General features: G+C 44.8%; 1 protein-coding gene across 4 annotated transcripts in view; it reads left to right on the forward strand.

The window, feature by feature from the left end:
- Positions 1-17,688, forward strand: part of LOC111719160 (microtubule-actin cross-linking factor 1, isoforms 1/2/3/5-like) — a 103,053-nt gene that overhangs the window by 23,241 nt on the left and 62,124 nt on the right. For all 4 annotated transcript variants that reach the window (XM_031947407.1, XM_031947409.1, XM_031947408.1 and 1 more), the window contains exons 2-8: positions 9,755-9,816; positions 9,928-10,036; positions 11,706-12,077; positions 12,191-12,343; positions 15,389-15,546; positions 16,083-16,242; positions 16,327-16,411. In XM_031947407.1, the coding sequence (XP_031803267.1) occupies positions 9,755-9,816; positions 9,928-10,036; positions 11,706-12,077; positions 12,191-12,343; positions 15,389-15,546; positions 16,083-16,242; positions 16,327-16,411 (1,099 nt within the window). The remainder of the gene's footprint in view (positions 1-9,754; positions 9,817-9,927; positions 10,037-11,705; positions 12,078-12,190; positions 12,344-15,388; positions 15,547-16,082; positions 16,243-16,326; positions 16,412-17,688) is intronic.

A 17,688-nucleotide genomic window follows, 5' to 3' on the forward strand; every position in this document is an offset into this window, starting at 1 on the left:
TCTCCTCTATCTCCCCTCAGTGAAGAATTTGCAGTCCCTGCAAAATGTACAGGATACTTAAAGATGAATATCTGGACATACTGTACCAAACAGAAATGAGTATAGCATATAATTAGCATGAGTAATTAGTGGCAACCATAATCCATTGCCTACACAGGCACTAAATATGGTATTTAAATCAGAATCACATGTCATTACCCACAATAGTTGCAATAAGCAACAACACTGCAAAGTACATAATTATATATATGACAAGAATATACATGACACCTAAAATATAAATCTTGTTAAATGCATAATGGGCAATAGAGTTACATATAATAGTCATATATAGATCACACAGCAATGTACATAAATCAGAAATATGTGCATGACAGCATAATAGCAAACACTCCAGTAGCACGGACATATGGATGAAGCATAATACCACAACAATAGCATGTAGCACAGCAAAACGTATGTCATATTCACCACAAAACATATGTTGGGGGCAGCTAGGTGGTGCAGTGGATAGAGCACCAGCCCTGAAGTCAGGAGGACTTGAGTTCAAATCTGTTTCAGACACTTAACACTTCCTAACTGTGTGACCCCGGGCAAGTCACTTAACCCCAATTGCCTCAGCAAAAAAACCCCCCCAAAAATAAAAACAAAAAACCACCATATGTTATAGTTACATGGAAAGCACATTAAATGTGCTGTATCAATGGCCTTTGTCTGACTTTGAGGTAACCACTTCTCTCATTTGTCCTGAAGCATCAGTAGGCTTGGTAACTGGGGGAATGGGGCTTGCACTTCATCTGTGGCTTCCTGAGCTTGCAGATAGCTTACACTGACGGTTCTCAAATTCCTGAAGCCTCAGAGCCAGGATGCCCACCATATTCTTTGGATTCTAGGGATGCCCTTTGTTTCCTAGGGGGCCTCCATGTTTGACACATTAGACTATAAAGAAGCTGCCTCTGGGTCTAGCCTTTCTCCCTATTGGAACAAAGATTCCCTTGGGACTGAGATAGGTGGTTGTGATGCATCATTCTTGTAAAATTCCAACAACTGTCTGTCAGATTGTCCAATCTTTTCATATTCTTGTCACAAAAATTTTATCCACCCATCGTCTTATGGGTTCCCTGCACGCTGAGATTAATAATAGCTAACATTTATAAAGTACTTTCTTTGTTCCAGGCTGTACTAACCACTTTACAATTGTTATCTCATTTGGTCCTCCAATAATCTTGGGAGGTAGGTGCTATTGGTAGTCCCATTTTACAGCAGAGGAAACTGAGGCAAACAGAAGTGAAATGACTTGTCCAGTGACAGGTGAAGTGATTATGTCTGAATTTGAATTCAGGTCTTTCTGACTCCAGAACAGGCATCCCATCCACTGTGCCATCTAGCTGCCCAGGATTAGTGAGTGAGCGGGACTCTAGCAGCTTTTTAAAGGGCTTAATTGTGCAGCCAAGCATGATTCTTCCTCTTGGTTCTTATCAGAACTTCTGTGAGTCTAAGCCATAGTGAATGGTGGAGCTCCATCAGTGCATTTCTCAGCTAAAGATTCTACTAGATGTGAGTCTCCACATTTTCTTCATGTTCTGGGACCCCAAAGCTTAAGTTAACAAGCAAACATGGCTCTTGCTCAAAGCCTAGCAAGAATGGATATGAAGTATAAGACCCATGCCTTCATTGTGTGAAATAATAATCATTCAAGTGAAACAGTTCTCTCCAAATTGATCTCCCAACTGCTGTACTCAATAGTCTTTGCTCAATCCTCAATCTTCTTGACTTCTCTTCTGCCTTTAAAACTGTCAAAATTCTACTCCTTCTCTTTGATCCTTACCTCTCCAAATTTCTCTAACTCCCCTCAATCTTGGTTTTTCTCCTACTTGCCTGTTCAGTCTTTTCTGTCTCTTTTTCTAGACATTCATCCAAGCCATTCTAATGATGGGAGTCCTCCAGGGCTCTCTCCTGGGCCCTCTTTTCTTCTCCCTTTGTATTATTTCTCTTGATCTTATTGGTTTCTGTGGATTCAATCACCATCTCTATGCTGATGGTTGTCAGATCTATTTATCCAGCCCTAACCTCTCTCCTGATCTCCAGACTTGCATTTCCAACTGTCTATGCTACATTTCAAACTAGATGCCAGTCTGTCTGTTGGTTAACATTTATTGTTTTTTACATGTCAGGCCCTAGGCTAAATGCTAGGACATAAAGATAAAAGTCAGTCCCTGCTCTCAAGAAGTTAAGTTACTGTAGAAGATAATTTGTAAACAATTATGTACAAATAAGCTATATACAGGACAAATGAAAGACAATCTTTGAGGGAACGCAGCAGCTTTAAGGGAGAATCAGAAAAGGCTTCGTGTAGAAGGCAGAATTTTAGCTGGACTTGTAGGAAGCCAGACAAGAAATGAGATGGAGAAAAGAGCATTCTAGAGATGGGGGACAACCAGTGAAAATGGTCAGATAGGAGTGTCTTGTGCTAAGAACAGCAGCCAGGTCAGTGCCATTGGATTGCTGAGTAAGTCAGGGAGTAGGAGGTGTACAAAGACTGGAAAGGTAGGGGAATCCAGGTTTTGAGAGGCTTTGAATGCCAGAGAATTTTATCTTTAATTGTGGAGATGATAGGGAGCCCCTGGAGTTTGAGTAGGGAGGTTGATGTGATCATATGTGCACTTTGGGAAGATCACTTTGACATCTGGGTGGAGGAAGAAGGGAAGTGGGCAGAGATGGGAGGCACAGAGAGACTAATTCTGAAGCCATTGCAATTATCTAGGCCTGAGATGATGGTGACAGTGTCAGAGGAGAGAAAGGAGCTGTCCAAAATCCAAAGACAACTCAACATGCCCAAAATGGAACTCAAATCTTCCCTCTTCTTCTTCAGAACTTCCTCTTACTGTTGAGGGAACCACCATCTTTCCAGTCACTCTGACTTATCCTTGACTCTTCACTATCTCTCACCCCTGTATTCAATCTATTGCCAAGTTCTGTTGATTTTATCTTCATAAAACCTCTTACACATATTCCTCTCCCATGACATTGTAGGTCCTCATCATCTCATGTCTTGATTATTGCAATCATCTTTTAATTGGTCTTCTGGCTTCAAGCGTCTCTACTCCAATCCATCCTCCTCAGCTGTCAAGGTGATCTTCCTAAAGTACAGATCTGACCACGTCCTCTCATTACTCAATAATCTCTGTGGCTCCCTGTTACCTTCAGATATAGCATCTTCTGTGGTGATCAAAGCTCTTCATAATCTCCAGTCTTCTTGTATCTTATGCTCCCTCCTTCCTCATATTCTGCAACCTAGCAACACTGGTGCCATTCCCGTTCTTTGCACAAAATACTCCATCTCCAGACTCGGGGCATTTTCACTGATTGTCCCTCATTCCTAGAATTTTCTCCTTCCTTATCTCCATTGCCTAGTTTCTCTGGCTTCCTTCAAACCCCAGTTATGATCTCACCTTCTACAAGACACATTTTTCAAATTTCTCTCAATGTTAGTGTCTTCCTTCTTGATTATCTGTTATTTGTCCTGTATATATTTTGTTTATACACACTTGTCTTCATGTTGTCTACTTTATAATGTGAGCATTTTGAGAGTAGGGGCTGTTGTTTTGTTTTGTTTTTGACCTTTCTTTGTGGCCTCAGCACAGTACCTGGCACACAGCAAGTGTTTAATAAATATATGTTGACTAACAATGGTAGTTTTATTAATGCCTTTTTATATCAATTATTTCTGGAAAAACACCCATATTTTATTTGGATAATCTTACCCCTCGTTCATTGCGCACAATAGTAATTATTCGAATGAAGCAGTTCTCTCCAAATCGAACTAAGAACATTAGAAAAGACGATTATCTTAAATAATAAATTAGAATAAGAATAAGAAAGTTAGAAAAGACTAAACACTCAGTATGATGGTCTGTAGCTGACAATGGATGACAACCTTCTGGACTGATAGCCCCCACCATCTCCTTCCGTGTGTTCATTCTTGTATTTGCATTCTTTGCATGCCCTAGAAATGCACCAGATTATGTCCTCTGCAATTTTATTCAGGCCATTGAGATCTAGTGCATGGATGAAGATGTACTCCTAAATATAGTCATTCCTGCCAAAGTCAACATCTCCTTTAGGAGATTGATAGGAATGGATTTGGGACAGGAAAATAACAGTCATATAGAAAAAAATACTTCTCCCTTAAACCTTAGCAACTATAGAGACTTCTTTGCTCCTTATCAGTCTAAGGCAGAGGGTAGAGATAGGATCTGTGATTTCACTGATATGGAGAACTCCAAGAGGAGGAAACTCCATCTACCTGTGCAAGCCAACACTTTCTTTGTAACTTATGATTCTGCAACTTAAAATCGTAGACCTTCCCAGAACATCTTGGGTTAGTAGACTCTTTCTTACCAGCTCAGACTTCCTTGACAAATACACAGAGTCTTCTTGTTGTCACAGGGATAGAGCAAAACCGGATAGCACCAGTCCCTGGAATTATATGGGAATTGGTGATAATTCAGTCGTCATATTCCATTGTACAGCTCCAGCTTCTGCTCTTCTCTCAATAATAAAGTGACTTTCAGGGAACTGAGTCCCTGTGGGTTTCTCACTCGTCTGTTGTAAGTCTTTCTTTTACTTCTTGACTTGGACCACTTCTCATAGACCCTCATCATGGAGTTGCTATTGTTACCAATTACCTGAGGAAAACCTCATTCAACAGAACAAAAACCACGAACATCAATATTTGCCTCACTCTCTAGTAGAAGTTACAGATCCTCATTTGCTTTTTCATCCGATAAAGGTCCAACTATCTCTCTGCATATCAAAGATTGATTTTCTCCTTCTGAGAGTATCATTCTAATTTTGGATTTATATGAGCTGTGGCAAAAGAAATGGAAGGATAGGTAGGTAAGAGGCAGGCATGTAAGGTAGGAAGAAACTACTTGGAGGATCACAGACTCAGAGCTGGAATGCATCTTAGAGGTTCAAGCCCCTCATTTTGCTTCAAGCCCCCTTTTGCTTTTTTTGCCTTCCCAATGCTTAGCACGGATATATTACAAAACTAATGTAAACAAGATTAGAAGGGAAGCAACAAACTGGGAAAACATCTTCACAGTTAAAGGTTCTGATAAAGGCCTCATTTCCAAAATATATAGAGAGCTGACTCTAATTTATAAGAAACCAAGCCATTCTCCAATTGATAAATGGTCAAAGGATATGAACAGAGGCCCAGAGAGTCGAGTGTTTTGGTCAGGATTATGTGGATAGCTGGTAGCAAAATCAGCATTTAAACCCAGATCCTCTGATTCTGAATCCAGTGATTTTTCTGCTCTACTAGTTGTAGAGCTGCCCCTGAGCACAGTTGGTAGGAAGTAGCACAGTGGATAAAATGAAGGCTCAAGTCCAAATTCTCCCTCAGAGACTTGTTAGCTGTGGGACTTTAGGCAAGTCAATTAAATCTCTGTCTGCCTGAGTTTAAGGAGAATAATGTAAAATGAGAATATAATAGCACCTAAAACTTCACAGTGTTGCAAGGATCAAATGAGATAACTCGTGTAAAATGCCTTGCAAACCTCAAAGTGCTATATAAATGGTTATTATTTTTATTGTTATTACAAATGAGAAAGTAGGCTAAAAAGGGAAGTATGCTCTCCAAGTCTAGTGCTTTTCCTTTTTCTGATTATTTCTTATTTTCCCACATATAGCTGACTCAGTGTGTATACATTTATATGTATATATGCATATTTGTGTATATATGTGTGTGTGTGTGTGTGTGTGTGTGTGTGTCCCTCATCAGACTGTAAAATCCTCAAGGACAGGGATTGTCTTTTGCTTTTTTTGCCTTCCCAATGCTTAGCACGGTGCCTGGCACTTAATGGGTTCTTAATAAATATTGATTAATTGACACCAGCACCAATTAGCTGAGATCAAGCTAAGGTTTGGTAGGTCTGGGCTACCCTCTAGTGTCTAATGCTGAAAATGCATCCCAGGAGGCTGCATGGGGAAGGCTGGATGTAGTAATAGTACATGGTTTGAAGAGAGAATAATCCAGGGAATAGATCTGGATTTAGATGGTAGAAAGGATACTGAGTCTGTCATGAGAGGACCTGAATTCAAAACCTGTTTCTGGCACATATTATGTGCCTTGGTCAACACCAAAAATATAGATAATAATCACAGCTGGCATTTGTATTGCACCATTTTACAGATGAGAATGCTGTAGTAGGCAAGACATTGTGCTGGGAGCTGGGGATGTAAAGACAAAAATAAAACAAATCAGTTAACTTCCCCAGACTGAATTTTCTTTCCCCTCTAAGGTTATCCTTCTTCTACCCTGTATCTTGTATCTACGAGTTTATTTAAATTTTGTCTCCCCTCATCCATCCACTAGAGAATAAGCTCCTTGGAAGAGGAGATTCTTTTTTTTGCCTTTCTTTTTGCCTTAGGTGTTTAGTATAGTGCCCCGTTCATAATAGGCACTTAATGTTTTTTGGTTGATTGATCCACATGCAATGAAAAGGCTGGATTCAGTGGCCTTTGAGATTCCTATTCAGATCCAGGATGCCATGATCTTGTCCCTCAAGGACTTGGATTATGACATCTGAAATGGTAAGGAGAGAACAGATGTCAGAGATATCAGGGTAGAATTGACAGGATTTGTCATGGAGAAGGAAGATCTAAAGATAATTCTGAGATTTCAAATCTAGTAAAGGGAGATCATGGAAATGACATTGCCAAAGAAGGGGAAGTCAGGAGGAAACACGAATTTGAGTGGGAAAGGAAGTGATAAATTTATTTTGAGACATATTGAGCTTGAGTTGCTAATGAGACCCCAAATGAAGGAGTCGAGTCTATAATGTTGGCCTAGAATTGGGGGAAGAGACTGGGGTAAGGCTTCTTAGTACCATCATTCTCTCCCATCTTCCTTCCTTCCTAACCCAGAAGAAGAGGTATCCTTTACTCCTGACCAATTCACATCCAAAGCAGCGAGATAGAACAGTGGAATCAGGAGGAATGGGTTCAGGTCCAGCCTAGATAATTACTAGTTGTGTGGCCCTGCATGCTACAGAATTCTCATCTATAAAATGGTGTGATACAAATGCTATGATTATTAGCCATATCTGTGTTCTTGGTCCCATTACCTCCTGCTTCCTCCAGAACTTAACCTTAACAACTATACCCTATGTCTTATGTATCCTTGGTTTCTTCCTCTAAAGGCACCTTTCCATCTGTCCACTTGCATGCTCAATTCTCCTCAATAAAAGGAACCTCCCTTGTACCCTTTGGGTCGTTCCCTTCTTCCCTTCATGGCAAAACTCCAAACTGCACCTGACACCCAAACTTCATCATCATTCGCTTTCTCTTTAACCCCTGTTAATTTGCTGAAACTGCTCTCTACAAAGTCACCAGTAACTCCTTCCCTCATCAACAAATACAATAGATTTTTAATCAATTACTCCTCTGCACCATTGTCATATGAACCCTCTTTCACTGGTTCCTTATCCTTTCCCTGGCCCCTTAAACACTGTTCCATGTGTTCTGAGTGTTTTTGTCTTGAGCCCTCTTTTCTACTTTCAATCCCTTGGAAATCACGTTGGCTCCAAAGACTTCAATCGTCAGCTCTGGATAGATGACTTTCAAATCTGTTTCCAGCCCTGATCTCTTTTCTAACCTCCAGACTTAACCTCCCTCTGAATGTTCTATTAGTCTTCTAAAAATCTCATTCCAAGCCTTAGAATTGGCTGGACCTCAACTGATTGTTTAAGGATTTCATCCACTTCTTTGGTCCCAATTCTTTTATTTTTATTAATGGTTATATGTTCCTTGATCATTCAAAGTCAACTCAGAGCATGAACTTTGGGAAAACACCAAACTGATCTACAAGCTTCCCAAGTCTGCGTGGCTCAGAGTTCTGCTGTACCCAATCCCTGATGACTTTTCTCCTTCTCTTGTCCTTAAAATGACTGGACACCCAAGTCTGACATCCATCCCCTCCTTTCTTTTTCTCCTTGTCTCTAATACTCCAGAGCAGTAGGGTCAAACTCAAAAATAGAAACAGGGCTCAATAAACCATATGTAAAGAACATGTGAGTCCCATGTTGTCTTAGAAAATCAGGCATGTTTATATATTTCTTTTTGTTTATTAATTTACTTTGTTAAATATTTCCCAATCACATTTAATCTGATTAAGGTCATACTCAGGAGGCTTAGAGGGACAGTGCAGGTTGAAGGTCATGAAGTCTGCTTGATTATAAATATTTGGCATTTATGACCAAGAGGATGGAGAGGGGATATTACCAGATTCCCCTCGGCACAATTTCCATAAGAGGATAGACAAATTTTATAATAATTTATTAGGTGAAGTTATATGATACAAAGATATATATATAAAAGAAAAACCTTCTTGTCCCAGACTAAATGACCCTTACACTTAGGGAAGATCCCTAGGCCCAGGAAGAATAAGACAATCCTCCGTCAGCCTGCAGCAGCCATTCTTTCCTGATCCCATAAAGCAATGGTGCCTCAAGCCCATTTACTATCTTTCAAGCCTTCACTTGCTGTCAGTCAGTCAGGAGCCCTCCCAACAGCTGTCAGAGGTTTGGTGCTCTGCCATCAACCCTGAAATAACTCAGAGAAATGATAGGAAGGAGAACATCATGAAAAGGATTTCCATTCTCTCAAAAATAACAATCATGCAGATGGAAAGGGCCCCAGGGACCATCCAACCTAACATATGTCTGAACAAGATATCCCCAACAAGTTAGCCACCTTTTTCTTAAAGATCCCCAGAGGCACTATTCCACATTGGGATATCTCAATTGTTAGGAAGTTTTCTTCCCCTGACATCATACTTAAATATATCTCTCAATTTCCCCATCCCTACCCATTACCACCCAAACAGGTCAGCCCCCAATTCCCCAAGAGCTTCTTTTCCTTAAATTTAGCTCCAACTCAGCTTGGCCATGGTCACCACCTTTGTGGAGACTTTCATTATCATCTGTCTGGACTCCTATGGAAGCCTCCTTTTGGATCTTCCCACCTCCAGTTCCCTGTTCTAATGCATAGTTAATCTTGTCTCTTATACAAATGTTGTCCTATTTATTACTTTTATTATTGTTATTTATTTATTACTTCCTTTACTCAAAACCCTTCAATGACCCTAGTGTCTCTTGAGGAAAGTCCAAACTTCTTTTCTTGGTATTTAAGGTTCTCCACAAGCTGGCACTATCCAACCTTTCCAACCTCATCTCATACTGCTCCTCTCTGAACCTACTTAATGGTTTCTGACTCTGTCTCATTGCCTGTTACTTCTTCCTGAGTCTGGACTTTCTTTTTTTTCCTTAAGCATTGCTTTCCCACCCATTCTTTAAAATCTAAATTGAATATCACCTCCTCCAGCAAGCCTTTCAAGACATTTTCTCTCCTATCCCCTAGTACTTGCATACTTACATCTGCTTGGATGGCAGTCATCCCCCTAGTAGTGGAGTCCATGGGGAAGCTTTGGTCACTAAGGGGGTGGAGAGGGATAAAACGACCAAGGAAAAACTGGTAGCTAATGAAGAAAACAGGAGGGGTTAACAAAGATTGAAGGAGGACTAAGATTTTTCAGGGAGTGCTAGGATGGGAGGGAGATGATGGTGATGGACTCATCATCAGTGACCAATGTGACTGAGAAGGCAATGAGGGTGGGCTCTAAGCCACTGTGAGGTGATGGAGACTTGAAGAGGGTCCACCTTTCTCATAGTCTTGCTTCCCTTTTCAGATGTCTGCTCCAGTGGAGACCCAGGACTCTGGGTCCGGCCCCCCATTGCCTTCGGCAGACAGGTAAGGCTCCTGTCCTCCAGACGGGGAGGAGGGGACAAGGGATGAGAGCTGTGGATGCTGTCCACGTAGGGTTGTCTCACTCTCTCTGTCCCTCTGTCCTGACACACTCAGGTCCTGGACTCAAAGTGAGTGGCAGGCCTGGTACCTGGATGTGAGAGCCCAGGTCTTATCGTTGCGCTGTGGGCTGGAAGTGTTGGAACAGCAGTTGCCCCAGCCTCTGGTGAGTCTGTAGAGGACCCCCCAATTTGCTACAACAAGCCCCCTCTCGCATGAGCCCTTGCAGGCTCCCCATTGCTCTGATGTCCCTTCTTGCTCTTAAATCTGTGAGTCTGGGCTCTTTTCCTGGCCCCTGATGAGCCCCTGTTCTTCAGCCCCCCCCCCCAACTTCCACCTTGTGGCTTCACCTTCTCCTACTCCTGGCAGGAGCATATCCATGACTAGTGTCCTCCCCCAAGCCACTCTAGGCTATCCAGTGGCTCTTTGGGGTCCCAGAAGAAGAGAGTAAATAGACCTTGGATGATTTACTGAGGAAGCTGCTGTGCTTTCCTATCAGAGACCTCCCCCTCTCTTCTCCTTCCTGGCTACTCCCCCTCCCCCACACCCCCCAACTGGCTGGCATCCCCCTCCCCTCCCTTCTCTGCCCTGCCGGACTGCGAGACTGAGGCCCCTTGGCGGGTTTCCCAGGAAACGGGCTGGCTGGCGGGGGAGTTGGGAAAGAGTTAAGGGGCAGGCCTGTTGTGTGCTGTGTGTTGGGCTAGGGGTGGGGGGGGGTCAGGGTTGGGGAAGGGGTCAGGGGAGGAGGAGGTGGGAGGGGCGGAGCTCCATCTGGCGGGCTGTACCTTAGGAAACACTGAGCCAAGACGACCGGATGGACAGACGGATCGTGGGCTGGAAGGCTGGTGGGATACCAGAGGGCTGTGGGCTAGGAGGGCTCAGGGGTTAAGGGGGGAAGCCAGACAAGGCTGAGTGAGGGGTAGGAAGTCCCCATTGGGCAGGCGGGCTGGCCTGAGCAAGCGTGACTCCCCTGGCCCAGGAGGAGCAGGGCTGCAGGTTCCAAGCTCTGGCTTCCCCCAACCTAGCCCTGGGCCCTTTGGCCTGGCCCCACCACCCGGTGGTCCCATCAGGAGGGGGTGGAAAGCGCCAGCCCTGCTCCTCCATGTACCCACCTCCTAACGGTCAGTCAGCCTGCTTGCCCACGTGGCCACCTGTCAGCCCGGCTGCGCGGAAGGTAGAAAAAAGGGACTGGGCTCTGGGTCTTGAGGGCTCTTGGAGTGATAGACACTGCTACCCTGGCCTGAGACGCCTCCTTTTTGAAGTCCTCTGGTAGGTCCTCTGGGGCCTCCCTGCCTGGGAGCTGGGGGAAGGGGAGCCAGAGCAGAAAAGCGGGGCTGGGCTGGGCTGGGAGAGCAGCCTGGGGAAAGGAGCTCTAGGGGAAATTGAACCAATGCAGGTCCTAGAAGAGGGGGGTCACTGGGGAATGAGGACCTGAGAAAGAAATATGGGAGAAGGGAGAGGGCTGGGAGAAACTGTGAGCTTTAGGACTGCCCTGCCCTGATGCTTCCTCTGCAGGTTCTTAGGGGGATAGCAGGGGAGGGGACCAAAAGGTGTCTTCCCTAGCTTAGGTGGGACAAGGGGAGGGAAGCAGTTTATCCAGATCGTGCCCTGCCAGGGCATGTTTAGGTTTGGTCAGGAGCTCAGGGGCTTTGCTTCAAACACAGCATTCCCGCATCTGTACTCAGGGTTCTCTTGGGGGTCTGACCTGTTCTGCTGCCTTTCCTTGTTCCACCATGTGGGTGAATGAATGGGGGAGGGGTTGGTGGTGTGCTGGTGGGCTCCCAGGTCTCAGCCTTGTGCCCTTCATTTCAGCGTTCTTTGCTGTTGTGTCGTAGGCTGGATCCTACACCCCACTTAAGACCGCCATGGGGAACCCCGCGTCCAGACCCAGCTGCCTGGGGGAGAAAGGTCATCACTCGGAAGAGTTTCTGAAGGGTCAAGGGGGCAGTGCTGGGCCAGGGCTGGGTCCCGGACCTGGGGCTGGCCTCGGTCACCCCACAGCCCCACCTGCTCCGGCCACATCCCTCTCGCCAGAGAGCCCGTGGGCCTGGAGGGCCCATAGCACTCGGGAGGTGACAGAAGTGACCGAGGTCACAGAGACAGTTGTGACAGAAATCGTGGAGGTGACACGGTACCCGGGGGGCCGGCAGCCCACGGTCACCCGAACGGTGACCATGCTGAGTGAGAGTGCTGGACCACTTGCCCTGGTGAGCACCTGTCCCGAGGAACTCATGCCGGGGCAGGGGCTTTGGATGGGAAGGGTGCTATTATCATCTGGGACATTTGGGGGTTAGGCAGCTATCCCTGGCCCTTTCTCTAGGCACCCCAGTGGGCAGCCCTTCCTCCTTCTGAGCCCCCTGAGCCTCCTGCTGCTCTCCAGAGCTGGTTGGATGACATGGAGGAACTACAGACAGGACAAGGGCCTCCAGCAGCTGAGGTCAAAGTAGCCAGTGCCCAACTACAGGAGCAAAAGGTAGGAAGCCAAAGGGGCAGGGGAAAGGGGCTGGGTAGAGCCCAAGAGAAGGGGGAGATGGGAGGAGACTGTGCTAAAGTAGCCTCTTGCCTTTACAGGCTCTGAGCCTGGAGATTTTACACGTTCTGGGCACAGGGATCACTGACAGTGACTATAGATATCCCCCCGCCCCTTTTTAAATTAACATGTTCCCATTGACCCACCCAAACCCTTCTCAGAATGGTGTTTAAAAGGCATTTCTTACAGTAATTCATCCATTTGTTCATTCATTCAACACATGTGCTGGGAACTTGGGCACTGGGAGAGAGAAACAGGAATGAATAAGACAAGATGCACTTGAGAGGTGATGAGGGTCTGGAGCAGCAGAAATGGGAATGAGGGATTTGAACTGAAAAGCTTTGAGATAAGGCTGTTGGGGCATAAGAGCAAAGTAGGGGGCAAAAATGGGTAGCCTGAGGATATGGTGATTAGTGTTGTCAATAGAGAGAGAAAACTTTATTCTAGAGTTGTTTTTCTAGAAGTGGAGCAAGAGGAGATCAGGGGAATTAATGCTGAAAGGAACTCCAGAGACACTATGTCCAAGCTTTTCACTTTACAGATGAAGAAACCGAGCCTCAGAGAAGGAAAATGACCTGTCCAATGTCACCCAGAAATGATGAATTTTGTTTGGAACTATATAAATAATTATAAAACTTGGAGTCAAGATCCTGTGTGTGACACTGGGCTCCTAGACTTGCCACTTACTGAGCTATATCTTATGGATGGTCACCTAGACCACTGTCTTCAAGGTCTGAGGGAAGGAGACCCTAAGTAGATATTGTTCACACACATATACACAGGGCAGAGGGAGTGGGGAGAGACATACACACAGAGAGACAGACACAGATAGAAGATAAACAAAGCCACAGAAAGAATTAGAGACAGAGACACAGAGACAGACTGACTGACTGACAGAGCAAGACAATGAGAGAAATAGACAGAGGGAAACAGGGACAAAAAAAGAGAGAGAGAGACAGAGAAAGAGAAAGAGAGAGAGAGAGACAGAGAAAGAGAGAGACAGAAAGACAGAGAGAGAGTTTCTCTTTACCCCTCCTTGGGATTAAGAAAAGCTTCTCTTACTCTATTTTATCTGGTTGCCTTAAGGCTAGACACTAGACAGAGACATGGCAGAGTCAGAAAGACTTAACTAGTTTATAGTCAAGTCCCATAACAAAAATAAGACAAACAGAACCAAAAGCAAGGGTTCAGAGTTTCAGTCCAAAGCCAGTGACATTTGCAGTTATTTCCAGACTTTATGCTGTGTTTTCTGAGTGTGTTCATGATTTTTTTTCCTTGTCTTTAACATGTGGTCCTTGGCCTGCCCCTTTCCCTTCCTGCTATTTCCTTCAGTCCATTCCCAACCTGAAAGATTGACAGCTTCCCTCTTCTCAATCATCCCTCCTCCTTTGGCAGTAAAATAGTGGGTCGGTCTTGACCTTCCTCCTTTTCCCCCCTGTATATGGAGCTGCTCTCCCCCCCTCCTCCCCGGTCCTTAAGGCCACAACAGCATGCTTCTGAAATCCAGCACCATGGACAAAGTCCCAGAAATTCATGTTGCATTTAAGGAGAGCCAGGAGACAGAGAGATGTCTAACAGGCAACCAAAAAATCTGGGTCTGGAGACTGGAGAGGGTTAGGGCTTAAGCATGAGAATCTTTAAAATCTCAGAATTAGAATGGATCTGGGAGGACAGTTAGAATCCGGTCTTTAGCCAAATCATGATAGCAGTCTGGTGGATGATTTTCATTCCATTTAGACTCCACTTAAAGCCTAATGGAGAGAATGCTAGACTTGCAGTTAGAGAGATAGACATGCGTTTGAATCCTGGCTTTGACACTTACCAGCTAGGCACCCATATGCAAGTTTCTTAATTTTTTAGCCTCAGTTTCTTCATTTGTAGAAGGGAGATAAAAATAGCGCCTACCTTTTTGTTGCGATGATCAAATATGTAAACTGCTATATTGTTAGTTATTATTATTTCCCCAGTTGTAAATTTGAGGGGATTGGGCTGAATCTCCAAGGGCCTTTGTAGCTCTAAATCTATGTTGCTATTTATCTCCATGAGTGGGACTAGGCTATTACTCCCAGAAACTTATTTCATTTTTGGACAATTCTAATTATAAGGAAGTTTTTTCTTATGTTGAGCCAAATTTTTCCCCCTTGTAGCTCCAGTGGTTACTCAGGAGAGGAAAGTGGTGATTGGAGCCATGGGAATGGATAAATTTTCCAAGGGCAAAGGAGCAAAGAGAGGAAAAGATGGAGGATAAAACCTTGCAGGATGCAGAAATTTAAGGGACAAGTGACAAAGGCTAATATGAGAGACTTTCTCCTGTCTCTCTTACCACTCCTCCTATGTTAGGAGTGTTTGGAGAGGAGGACAAGAATGAATAGAGTGTGGAGTTTGTAGCTGAAAGAAGAGAAAAAATAACAGGAAAGATAGAAGTCAAGTTGCATTGGATTCTTTAGAGACATTTGGTAATGAAGTCCTTAGGAACCTCAGAGGGAGCAGGTTTTTTTTTTTTTTTTTTTTTTTTTTTTTGGAGGGGGGGGACTGTGAAGCATTTTGTGATAAAGTTCTTAAAAACTTCAGAGAGAGCAGGGCTTTTTTTGAGGGGGTGTAGGATATTTGGTGACAAGGTCCTTTGAGACCTTGGAGGGAACAGGATTTTTTTTGGGGGGGGGAGGGAGGGAATCAGAAGTCATATTTGAAGAATTGAGGAATGAGTGGGCGGCAAGGTAAAGGCAATGACGATGGCTCTTTCCAGAAGTTTGGCAGTGGAGATGGGCCAGTAATTTGAGATTGTCACAGGGATATAGGAAAAATAGGAGGGGAGACTGGGTAGAAATTTGAAGCTCTGAGATAGAGGAGTATGGAAAGAATAGGTTCCAGTCTCCAGCCCTACCCCATCCCCTTGGAGATGCTCATTCAAAACCTGCTCAAGCCCCTTGGGAGGGGACTTTTTGAGGGCTGAGTATAGACCCCTTCTGCCCTCCACGGCTGTCTCAGCTCCTGAAACGGCTGCTGGAGGAAGGCAGACCCCGGATGGAGCGGCTCCTTCAAGATCCTCAGGAACAGCCATCTGAAGGAGACGGAGGTAAAGAGAATGAGACCCTCACTAAGCTCCAGAAACAGTGGGAGCAGCTGACGCAGAAGGCAGAGGCCAGGTGAGGATCTTTGAGGGAGGGATGCCTGAGGCTGGGGGTATGATGGGCAAATGGGATGAGGGAGGACTGAAGGTAGTACGATGTGGCAAAGACCCCTGACTGAGGCCGGGCTTAGATGTGGGCAGGGTATGACCAGGGTTAGAAGGGTGTTTCCTGAAACTGGGACATTTCCCACCATTGTGGAGATGACGAGCAGTGGTGAGAAGGACAGACTGAGGTGAGAGGAGGATTCCATGAAGGAGACTAAAGTCAGAGAGGGTAACTTGATATTTTGAGTGGATGATATGGGCAGGGATAGTGACTGGGAGATAAAGCAAAAAATATAAATAAATAACAATAACATATAATATAAATATTTATAAATGAATAATAATAGGATAATGGTATGTATAAATAATATTAATCATTGGTAGAATATTGAGGGATTCTGGGAATGATTGGACAGGGCAGTGGATAGGAATGGGGATGAAAATTGAGACTGCAAGGGAGGGAAGGGAAGGATTAGAGTGACTCTGTTCCTCCCTTTTTGGTCCCAGGTGGAGGCTTCTCGAACAGTTAGTACCTGCAGCTCGGAGTTTCCAAGCAGCTCGTGATACCTTTGTGGCCTGGCTGGGTCCTGTGGAGCGGCTCCTGGCTCAGCTCTGGTGGGAGGAGCCTGGCACAGGCCCCCTCCAGGGTGCCCTGGAGCAGGTTCAGGTATGAGGGGGGGGTGCCTCTTTGGGACAGGAGAGCTCCTTCCTCAGGTAGTTAAATGTGTAGTTACAATGTGGCTTTTGGCAGGGTGTATGTGAGGAAGTTCGACAGAAGGCATCAGACATGGAGACTGTTCGAGAGACTGGTCAGAGGCTCCTGAAACTGGTGGTGGGTGAGTTAATGGCTGAGGGCGGGCAGGACTCTTTTGTTTTCCTGTCACCAGATGAAAACTTAGGAGTCCCTTCCTGAACCCACATCAGCTTCCCCCTCCCCTTAGCCACTATCTCCTAAATGGAGGGACCCCCGTTCCTGTCCTGGATGGCATATATGACTATAAGGATTTGGAAAGATGGGGGAAGAGAAAAAAGTGTAATAAGATATAGAATCAAAAGATCTAGGTTCAAATTATTACTATATGTGTGTCACTTAACCACTCTGGGACTGTTTTAAGAGATAGGTTGATTTAACCAATGGTTGGACAATTATAGTCCCAGCCTAGCACCAAATCTGCGGGTTGCTGGTTTTTGTATAATCTCAGAGCTAAGAAAGGTTTTTATATCTTTAAAAACAAAAAAAAAAATTTTGTTTAAAATGCAAAAATGAAAACAAACAAAAAACCCAACTTAAACTCATTCTTAGCTTGAGGCTGGATTTGCCCCTGAGCTCTTAGTTACCTGACTGCTCACTAAGGTCCCCTCAAAGTTCAGATTTTCTAGGGTTTTAGGCACAGGTAGACTAGTCACAGATGCACACCCCAGATGCAGACCAGCTTAGGGACCCTCTTCCCAGGGAGTGTCCCTGTTTCAGATCTCTCTGCTAAGGGACTTAGCCCTCTGAGAAACTTCATTGGTTCTCTATTCTGTATCCCAGCCCTAGTGAGGAACCCCTATGCAGTTCTTCACATTCAAGCCTCCTATGAAGCCAGGTAGCCTCCTGCCTCCCGCCCTTTTCCTGTTCCCTTTCGACCTCTTCTGGGGGCAGCCCCAGGCAAGAAAGGATAGGGCACTCAAGTGGGCCCTGGATCCCCTTTATCTGCTTTAGCCCCCCACTATGTCCTTGGATCTCAGGATAGGATCTCTTGTCTTCCCCAAGTTAGGCTTCCTGTTTGTTTTGTTTTGACAAGGCACCTCCAGCAGATCCCAGGGGCGTTATTTTTTGTATTTTTTGGTATCCTTGGTGCTTACTTGCCACCATACCTGGAACCTATTAGGTGCTTAATAAGTGCTTATTGACTTGACAGTAGGAATAGTGTATGTACTTGGATTTCAGCAAAGCATTCGACAATATCTGAGAGTCCAGGAGTGATCTACTATCAAGGTGTAGACAAAACCCATTTATCTAAATTCAGCTGAGATAATTAGCCTGGCTTTTCAAAAGGAGCTTAATTAGGAAACTGAGGGAAAACCCAAGGCCCAGATACGTAGAACCCGGTACCCTGGTCCTCCGGGA

This window comes from Sarcophilus harrisii, chromosome 1 (genome assembly GCF_902635505.1).
Source record: "Sarcophilus harrisii chromosome 1, mSarHar1.11, whole genome shotgun sequence".
NCBI lineage: Eukaryota > Metazoa > Chordata > Mammalia > Dasyuromorphia > Dasyuridae > Sarcophilus > Sarcophilus harrisii.